Source organism: Athene cunicularia (assembly GCF_003259725.1).
Source record: "Athene cunicularia isolate RWA chromosome 1 unlocalized genomic scaffold, athCun1 chr1_part2, whole genome shotgun sequence".
In the NCBI taxonomy this organism is placed as follows: Eukaryota; Metazoa; Chordata; class Aves; order Strigiformes; family Strigidae; genus Athene; species Athene cunicularia.
The window spans coordinates 29,259,598-29,269,816 of NW_020799092.1; the positions used below are offsets into that span (position 1 = coordinate 29,259,598).

The following is a 10,219-nucleotide window of genomic DNA, read 5'->3' on the forward strand; positions in this document are numbered from 1 at the left end:
TTATTCCTAAAGGATCTAGATTGTCTCAAATAGTACCTCTACAGCAGGGAGACTTTACCCAACCCTGTACTCAAATGCGGGGCCAAGGAGGTTTTGGTTCTACAGGCCCTGCAATTTTATTCACCCAACAGTTGCATGATTGGCTGAAGCAAGAAGTAATTCTGAAGAACAATGCTCAGCAAATAAATATCAGACCAATTTTTGATACAGGAGCAGGTGTCACGATCACTAATGCCAGTAAGTGGCCAAAGGAATGGAAGCTAGATGTACCAACCAATAAGGTAGTGGGAGTAGGAGGACATCATGCACCTCTGATAAGCAATAACGTTGTCCAGTTCCTTTTTGCAGAAGGCCAGACATTAGCTCTACGGCCCTATGTATTGCCATTACCAGCAGAATGAGATGGGCTCATTGGCAGAGATGTCATGACCCAATTGGGCATTGTATTAACCTCTGAAAAACCTTTTCGTTAAAGGCCACTGTTGAACAGCCCTCCACACCCAGGTTAACGTGGCATTCAGATAGACCTATATGCGTGGATCAGTGGCCAATGTCAAGGGAGAAGCTAAAAATTGCATATCAATTAGTTCAAGTACAACTACAAGCTGGACATATAAAACCGTCAGTTAGCCCAAGGAACACGCCCATCTTTGTTATCCCTAAGAAATAAGGAGACTTTTACAAGACTTAAGACCAATTAAAGACCAAATGCAAGCCATGGGAGCACTTCAAGCAGGACTCCCCTCCCCTACCATGTTACCTGAATCGTGGCCATTGACAATAATTGACTTAAAAGGATTGGTTTTTTACAATCCCGCTGCAGCAACAAGATACTCAATGCTTTGCATTTACTTTACCTTCTGTCAATCGAGCACAGCCTAGCAGTCGTTTTGAATGGACGGTTTTACCACAGGGTATGAAGAATTCGCCAACCATATGTCAATTATTTGTTGTGCAGGTGTTAATACTCATAAGGCGAAATTTTCATAATACATATATATATCACTATATGGATGACATTCTGTTTTACAGGAAAATGAGATTACAACCAGATTAATTGCAATTCATTATCAAGGTATTGGGCACACAGGGACTTACTGTCACTCCAGCGAAGATTCAAACACAAGCCCCGTGGCAATATTTAGGTTGGCAAATATCAGACAAACAAGTTCGACCACAGAAAATTCAATTGCATGTTAACATTAAAACACTAACAGATGCCCAAAAGTTACTAGGAGACATTCAATGGGTAAGGTCCCTTGTTGGAATTGCGAATCAGGATTTACAACCTCTTCTCAGTTGGCTGACTGGAATGGACCCCCAGGCACCTCAAGCCATTACTGAAGAGCAACAACAAGCCTTGAAGAATATTGCTGAAAAGTTAAAAACGGGCTGGTGTATGCGTAGGCAAGAAAACGTTCCCTTGTCCTTGTTACTAATTAATCAATTACAGCATCCTTTTGCGGTAATTTGTCAATGGCAACTTAAAGAAAGTACAGACAGAGAGAGGAAAGAAGAACAGGTTTCCGTAATTGAATGGATATTTGAACGGGCTCAGCCAAAGCACAGCATTTGTACAAGACCAGAAGCAATAGCAAGTCTAGTAAGAAGAGGCAGAAAAAGAATACTTGAAATAGATGGCAAGGAGCCACATGACATCAATATACCAGTTAGAGCGGAAGATTTAGAATGGCAATTGCAACATTCAGTTATACTACAGGAAGCAGTATTAGGTTTTAGCAGATTAATTCATAACAAACAACCAAAGGGAGCATTGTGGCAGGTACTAAAGCAACATAGTTGGATGGAACAGACAAAGTATTCTCACAGCCCGTTACAAGGGAAAACAGTGTTTACAGATGCAAGGAAGAAGTCAAGGAAAGCAGTGTGTGTATGGCTAGAAAATAATGAGTGGAAACAGCATTTTATAGACGGAGAACAGTGAGACAGCTTACAGACCCTGGAATTAGCAGCCATCTGTTGGGCAGTAGTAACATGGAACAATGAGCCCCTGAACATGGTATCTGACTCTGTATTTCATAGGTGTGGTCCAAAGAATCGAGGATGCTATTTTAAGAAAGACTAACAATCCTCGCTTGGGGCAGTTGTTCCAGCAATTGCAACAGGCTCTTAGAATTCGAAAGCATCAGTATTGTATTATCCATATTAGGAGTCACCAGTTAGATATAGGATTAGCGAAAGGAAACAACAGAGCCGATGAGGCTGTTAGTGTAGTAGTCCATAGGCCACCCAATAATGTTTTTGAACAAGCACGCCAAAGCCACAGTATGTTTCATCAGAATGCGAAAGCGCTCCGCTGACAATTCCAAATAACTCATGTAGACACACGTGGTATTGTACGGGCTTACCCGCAGTGCAGCCAGTGCAGACCAGGTTTAGGAATAGCGGTAAATCCAAAAGGACTGAAAGCACTGGAACTATGGCAAAAGGATGTTACCCATATAGCAAAATTTGGTAAGCTGAAATACATACACGTGAGTATAGATACCTATTCAAGGTTCATTTGGGCAACTGCACAAGCAGGAGAAAAAGCATTGCATGTTATTTGATATTTATCAGCATGCTTCACAGTTATGGGTGTACAAGAGCAAATAAAAACAGATAATGGACCTGCATATGTGTGCAAAAAGATAGGTCAATTTATGCAAAAATGGGGCATAAGGCACGTAAGAGGCATATCACACTCTCCCACGGGACAAGTAGTTGTTGAAAGAGCCCACAGAACTCTGAAAGAGTGCCTACAAAAACAGAAGTATCAGGAAAATGATGTCCACCAGCATCTATATAAAGCCCTATTCACAATAAATTATCTATGTATTGCTGAAGACAGAGAAGAGCCTGCAGTAATGATACACCATGGAGCAGTAAAGGACAATCAGCCAACACAGAATCAGAAAATGCTGGTCTATTATAAAAACATAACAACAGGAATTTGGGAAGGCCCAGCATCTGTCTTGTTTAATGGTAGAGGGTATATGTGTGTTTCTACCAAACCAGATCCGTTATGGGTTCCAACTCGTTGGATTAGACCAGCTTTAAAAGGTGAACAAAATGGCGGCCCTATAGACAGTATCCAAGACAAACAAAATGGTGGCCCTATAGGTAATCTGTAAAACTCTATAAGACAATTTATTATGTAATGACACTTCAATTCATAATGAAATAGCCCAAAACTTCATGTGTTTTCCTTTTACTCTGGATAATCTCCTTCACTAATCTGGTTAATTATCAGCCAATCAAATAAGCTATTAACTTGGAAAAGAAGTTGTGCTTGTATCTTTACAGGTGGCGGTTTCTGGCAGATTTTAGCGGGTTGTGAGTGACCATACCTGAGGCGTGAGAGATTGATTTTAGTAGGCCTTCAAAAACCAGCCATGAGTACTACAAGTGCTCCAATATTGACAATTTGCGGTCTCTTCAACTGTTCATCTAAGTAGAGTATATGGGTAATGCTTGCTGCTGCAACAAGACAGAATACACTACAGTTACTAGCATTAAATAAAGAAAATGCTGACAGTAACTACAACTCCTAGGTGAAATATATAGATTTGCTAGTCGCTAGTGAGAGATGTAACTTAGGCAGAATATAGTTATCAATAAGGATGAAATACTTTAAAAAAAAAAAATGTATATTTAACTTTCCTTACCTTGCAATATTAGAAATTAAGAGCTCAAGTGCTTAATCTTATTAGAAACTCCCTTGGTCTTCCCCCTGGAGTGCTGGCCAGACTCTGGGTGGAACCCAACAGGAGGATGAGGTCAGATGTTCCCGCTCAAAGAGAAGTGCCAGTTGGTTTGGCTTGTCAATTTTGAGGCTGGAGCTGCTTGCAGCGACTTTGGATGACTCACCTATGGATGGATGCATTGCGTAGGATTTCCGATTTGCAGGGAAGGGTACTCTAAAATTCTTGCTGCACTCAAGTTTCCTCAGCGATTGCGGATCTGAGTATTAAGTTTGTACTCTGAATCTTTTTAATCCCTCTCCATTTATTTTTAGACAGTATTAGTAATTGTAAGACAATACGAGTAGCAAGATCTTTGGAACACTATCCTTTTCCTATTAAGATGTTACCTATCTTGTGTGTAATAACTAGCCCAAAGATTTTATTTAAAAAGGAAAAGGGGGAATTGTGGATGCGCATGCCAGGTCACAAACCATCTGTGTCACTGACAACGTAAAAATGTCAGCAGCATTCAAACTAGAAGATTAACGATGTCTAGATTAATGATGCACTTGTATTAGAAGACTAACTGCGGCTAGATTAATGATAGCTAAAAGCAAAAGTATTTTTGCTCATTAAGGAAGAAACAGATAAGAAGGGAATCTGTAGAATAACAAGGCAGAATTTTGTCTACCGGTTATGCACACTCGGAAGTGCTTGTTGAAAATGCTGAGAGGAGCAAGTTTTTTGAAATTAGCATGCACCAGAGCAACACGTGGATTTGCTGACACAAGAATATATAAGGGCTTGTTTTTCTAATAAATGTCAGAGCTTGACTGTTAGCCATATTGGTGTGTGTGTCTTGACTCTCAGCCTCGGCCTGCAATTAAGGGGGTTCCTGCAACAATGACACTAGGTGATTCCAAGGTGCTTACTCTCTCCCTGAAGAGTGTCTTAACCTCATGTAGTCTCTGATCAGAGATTTATTTACTTTTTCAGCTATACTAGTTTCTAAGAGCTGGAAAAAGGATTTTAAAATCTTTGAGTTCACAAAAAGAGTGAGCTAGAATCCACCCCAGTAATGTGCTTTCTATGGTAGGAAAAAGCTGGATTCAAATACATATGTCTATTTATGATCTATGTTTGGCTCTCAGTATTAAGCATATATATTTATCTATATTAAAAACTGAAACTATTTTAAAAGTATATTACGCACATCAGGACAGATGAAAGTAATACTGAAAAAAAACCACTGTAATCACTCCATCTGTAAAAAAGCAAAGATGATCCAAACATTACAAATACACCATATGAAAACTACCTCATTTCTAGAAAGTGTAGCAGAAATAAAAACATATTATTTTAACTCTAACTTTTGTGTTTTTCATTACCAGGCAAACAAAGTATTTAAGGAATGTTTATCAATACATACAGTTGTCATCACATCAACATACAAGACCATATCCTACTGATCTACAACATCTCGTGTTTTTCTACAAGGAAGAAAAAAAAAAAAAGTGTACAGTCCCCAAGGGGTTTAGCAAGGAAGTGAACAACTGCAAATAAGCTACACGAAACTACTGTTTAGGGGTGGAATATGAAGTAAAAACATGTGAAATCAACTGTATTCTTATGTTCAGCAAAGGTTCTGTGCAAATCACATGTAATGTATTAAGAAACAAGGCTTGGAAGATTCTATAATTTTCCAATTACCGATAATAATATTTTCTATGCATGCCACATTCCTGACCTGTTTTCTCCTCTAACAGTTTTAAGGTTTTCAGTTGCTAAACAAACACAATCTATTAGAAAAGGCTTACAGCCAAACTCCACCAGCCGTAAAAGGTGAGATTCATCTGAACAAAAAGATGTCCACATCTGAACTAGCCATTTTAGTCCCTCTAAGGAGGGAAGAAGCCACTTTCTAGGATGACTCATCTCAACCTAGAATAGATTCTTACAGTTGGCTAGAAGAAATACAATATTTCTAGGGTGATTCATCTTAATCTAAAATAGATTCCTACAGTTGGTTAGATGAAATACCATCTAAGAGTACCTACACTTATCTAGTAATTATACAAAGACCAAAGTAACTAGCTCAGACTTGGATATCTACTCTGAAGACATCTAAAGATAAACGTGATGAATCCCTCCTAAGGTGGCTATATCACACAATTCTTAAAACAGAACAGCCACAGATGACACCTGTTTGTGTCACATGCAACAAGTGAAAGCCTGAAACAGTCTTTCAAAATTATTTCCTTAATAATGCACTACCACCTCATGACCTACTCATCCCCCTATGAAAGGTTAGCTTTTCTGGGTAGGTTTCCTCCTCAGAAGCTTTCTGAAAATATCACTTCTAGTACTAAAACATTATTTTGACTTTTTAGAATCACTGAAAGGAAATCATACAACATACACAGAAGCACTTCAAAAATCAGCAGAAAAATACAAGTCATGTAGGTATTAATAAATTAAGAAAAAAGCTGTCAGTCAGCTCTCATTTAGCCAGTTTAAAAAGAAACATCTAAATCGATCTATAAGGACATTACAGTAAAATATGTTTGAAATAAAATGTCAATGAGTAAGTACATTTATAAAACTTACGAGTGGCACTCATAGTATGTGAATAATGTACACACCAGACTTGGAGAAATATCGCAGCTCTGCAGCTGCTTAAGTTAACAATATGGTAACACTGGCACAAACTTTCTAAGATGACCCTTTGAATCCAACTTCCTATTTTGAAACACTTTCTGGCAGAAGGAAAGGAGAAGAAAGAAGCTGCTTTGAATTGAAATTTCTAAGACCACGGATGCCACAGACTATTAAAATGTGTATTTTCCAAATGTATGTTCCTGGCATGCACAAAAACCTGTAGCTAGAAATTCAAGCTTTGACAAGTTTAAAGTTCTTCATCTTAACTAGATGAGTTGTTAAAACTGAACCCTATTCTGACAAGCTATCAGGCTATGTCTACAGCAGTAAATACAATAGCTAAACAGCAACAGTCAGTAGAGAGAAGCATCTGGTGCAGAAGCCCCTGTTTCTGATTTGTAAGTAGTTCAGGTAGCTAAATTACATTTAGTCTGGTTCACTAGACCAAAAATCCTTACAATGCATGTAAGCTGCCTGAGCAGTCCCTTATGTTTGGAGTTGGGGCATGTTTGGTATGTGCCTGGAGTAGCACTAGAATAAAATTCTAGTTTTTGTTTCTTCTGAAAGGAGTCAATTTCATTTATAGCAAAACTGCTCTGCAAACCAAACCAATGAGCAGTAAGTGGGGATGATGGGATTCAATTCAAACCAATGCTATCACTCTGAACCAAAACACTAATGTGCACAAAGCCTTCGAGTACTGAAGGGCCTCAGTTTAAAGTCCTTAGGAACAGAGTCATACAAAGGAGCAGAGATATAACAAATCTAGGCACACAAGTCACATAAATTTTCTAAACTGAGGTACTACTCAAGATGTCAAGTTGGATCCTTAACTTTTGTCACAATTGACACACTAATATTTTTCTTACGTCTCTGATTACTTAAGTAATTACACATATATCTATACATGCAGCACACACAGGATAGTTATTTGAAATTATTTGTCTTGATAGCTATGTCATGTACATTGCTTTATTTTACTGTAGACTTATTTTTCTAAAATTATTTTAATGAGTTCTTACTGCAGATTTTCATTAGAGAATGAGAAAAATATACCTATATCCTTACATACAGCACTGTATGAGGAAGAAAGTTACAGGTGCTGTGATATGCATCACTTTACAGGTCCTGCAGATCCAAACACCTATAAAACAAAGAACTGTGTTTTCTAAACAGGAGTGAGAGCTATATTAAATATTATTTTTACTTATTTTAGAGCTTTAAAATAGGACATGAAAAACATCTTCAGACTAGTTACAGAAAGTCTAGCATCCATATCATTGGCCACAGTATCTCTCATTGAAAGCTGGGGCAACAATCTTCATTAGAGTTGTGAAAACAGTAGAAATGTACAGTCCTGTCTCCCCCATCCCCCCCCCCCCCCATGAAGTCATCTTACGAATACCACTATACATAAAATAAACCTTACAGGTTAACTAAAGAACATTGGATTTGTTTTTAATATCGCAAAATGATGAAAGGAAAACTTATAATATCCTGAATTACAGAAATTTAAATCAGTCATAGACAGCTGATTATTTTCTGCATTATTTTTACTTATTTTCTCCACTCAGTTGCCAAGAATCACAACTTAGCAATGAAGTAATACATTTACTTAATAGATTTCAAACACCAAATATCTGGCCAAACCTATTAGTGTATTAAAAAGTATGACTGTAACCAGCTAATGAAGAGATACTACACAAGCCCTTGAAAGGCTACCCTGCCCTCTCAGTCACTTTCAGGCTCATAACATGTTGCTGATAGAAATCAAGAGTCTCATATATCATAGTTCATTACTGAACAAAAAAACAACCAAAACCCACACAAACAAACAAAAAACAAAACAAAACAAAACAAAAACACACCACCAAACAAACAACTCTCCAATCATACACTGCTAAAGGAATGGCAAGTACCTGTTTTCTTGTAAGTTTTTGATTCATATTATTGTGAAATGCTGATTCCCATCAAGTCAGTTGCAGAACTTCCATGGTTTTAGCTCGCCCTGGAGACCAAACAGGGAATTTTCTGCAATTCACAATGATCTGCTTCCCCCAATCACTCACCAAATTATTTCTTCTTATAATTAATTTGATTCTTAGTTGATGTGAACTTGACAGTTTATAAGTTTGTTCTTCGTAATTTGCAAGTATACCAACAATAACATATACACTTAAAAGCAAAACAGCTTTTAAGCAGCTAACCTTAGTGTGGACCCATTCCACAAAAATGAAGATATTTTTATCTTAAAGAAAAAAAAAATTCTTCAAAATCCATTAGAACAAGTATAAATATAGTTAACAAAAGAAACCAGGGAGGAGGTTTTCTTTCACAGTAGAACATGAAACCCTCTGGTTCATTGCTTTCCCAAGTCTGTTTGTAAATAAAAACATCTGCATATTTGGGGTTTTCTTTGATTATTTACTTTCCTTACACTATGTGCATGATATAGAAAAAATTAAACCTTGTTTTAAGCACAACCGAAAAGACTGCAAAAAACTACCAAAAAAAAAAAAAAATCAAAACCCCACTTTGTTTTCATACACTAGATCACTTGCTACAAAATTATAACAAAATTTAAATAATCAGGCTGCAGAGACAGAAAAACATCAATTATTCTAGACAGCCTGGATCCCCATATACATTAAAACACAGATAACAGACATTTAAAAAACAACAACTACTAAACCTAGAATAATTAGTGTTAACAAAACAGAACTGCAAAGTTGACATAGAAGAGATTTGCTCACTTCTGTTTTTCAAAACCCCGTGTAAAACACTTCTTTTTCCTCGGAGAGACAAAGCAACATATTCATTTCAAAGCAGGAGGAGCACAAACAGCTGCTGGTGGCTTACAACTAGCCTTGTTTTAGTACCACAAACTTATTATTAAGAACAAGAACATAAAACCTCAAGCACCATACAAGCACGGGCATACACACACAGAGAGAAATCAAAATCACTATACCTAAAATACTAAATTATGTTTAATCTACAAAAAAAAAATCGTATTAGTGTATTAAGAGCACATAAACCGGCTGTGTATCAGAAACAGTAAAGTACATACTAAGATAAAAAAACAAATCCATTTTTAGTCCACATCACATCAGCATGATGACACCTCTGTAACAGTAATAAAACAGAAGCCCAGAGTGAACATTATACTCTGGATTTCTCTGTAAGTGCAGAATGTAATGCCGTTGCATCTGCCCCCGTTGAAGTTGAATGGGAGAAAGGAGTTAGAAGCACCCAGGTCAGTCTTTGGACCAAGCATATCTGCAGACAACAGCATTAAAAAACAACACAAAAAAAAAAAAAAAAAAAAAAAAAAAAAAAAAAAAAAAAAAAAAAAAACACCACAACACCAAGTGACACTGGGACCGCGACCCAGGTGCCCCCACAGAAAGGCTGTACCCCACGGACGGCCACACACATCCTGAAGACACGCAGCCCTGTACCACGGGCACCAACCTCCCAACAACACTCACGCAGGGCTCGCTTCTGCCACATCATGGACACACCCCACCCCACAAGTACCACGATCGCCTCACACACACAGCATAACACGCCACCCACCGCCGCTACAGCGGGAAGGGGGGACACCCAGCCAATACCCGCTAACAACCACGACCCAAACGGCCCCCGCCTCTACCTTCAGTGGCCCGCCGCTCCTCCTCAGCCATCTCGGCGCTTCCCTCTCCTGCCTCGGCCATGGCTGGCGGCCCGTGCCGCGCTGCACAGCGCCCCCGATACCGGCGGCATGCAGGAGACGAATTAAGGTGAGGAGAAAGAGCCCGTCGTGTCAGCCCAAGCGCCCCAACAACCGCCTCCCGTCACTGGGGCCGCCCCAGAAACGCTACCATCGCCCCGCC

The 10,219-nt window shown here is 38.6% G+C and overlaps 1 protein-coding gene across 10 annotated transcripts in view; it reads right to left on the minus strand.

Annotated features, from left to right (window-relative positions):
- Positions 1–10,219, minus strand: part of ARNTL2 (aryl hydrocarbon receptor nuclear translocator like 2) — a 68,237-nt gene extending 58,018 nt beyond the window's left edge. For all 10 annotated transcript variants that reach the window (XR_003399759.1, XR_003399764.1, XR_003399762.1 and 7 more), the window contains exon 1: positions 10,000–10,219. Coding sequence is in view for 4 of the 10 variants with exons in the window: in XM_026861781.1 (XP_026717582.1) it covers positions 10,000–10,060 (61 nt within the window). In the remaining 6 variants the exon portion in view is untranslated. The remainder of the gene's footprint in view (positions 1–9,999) is intronic.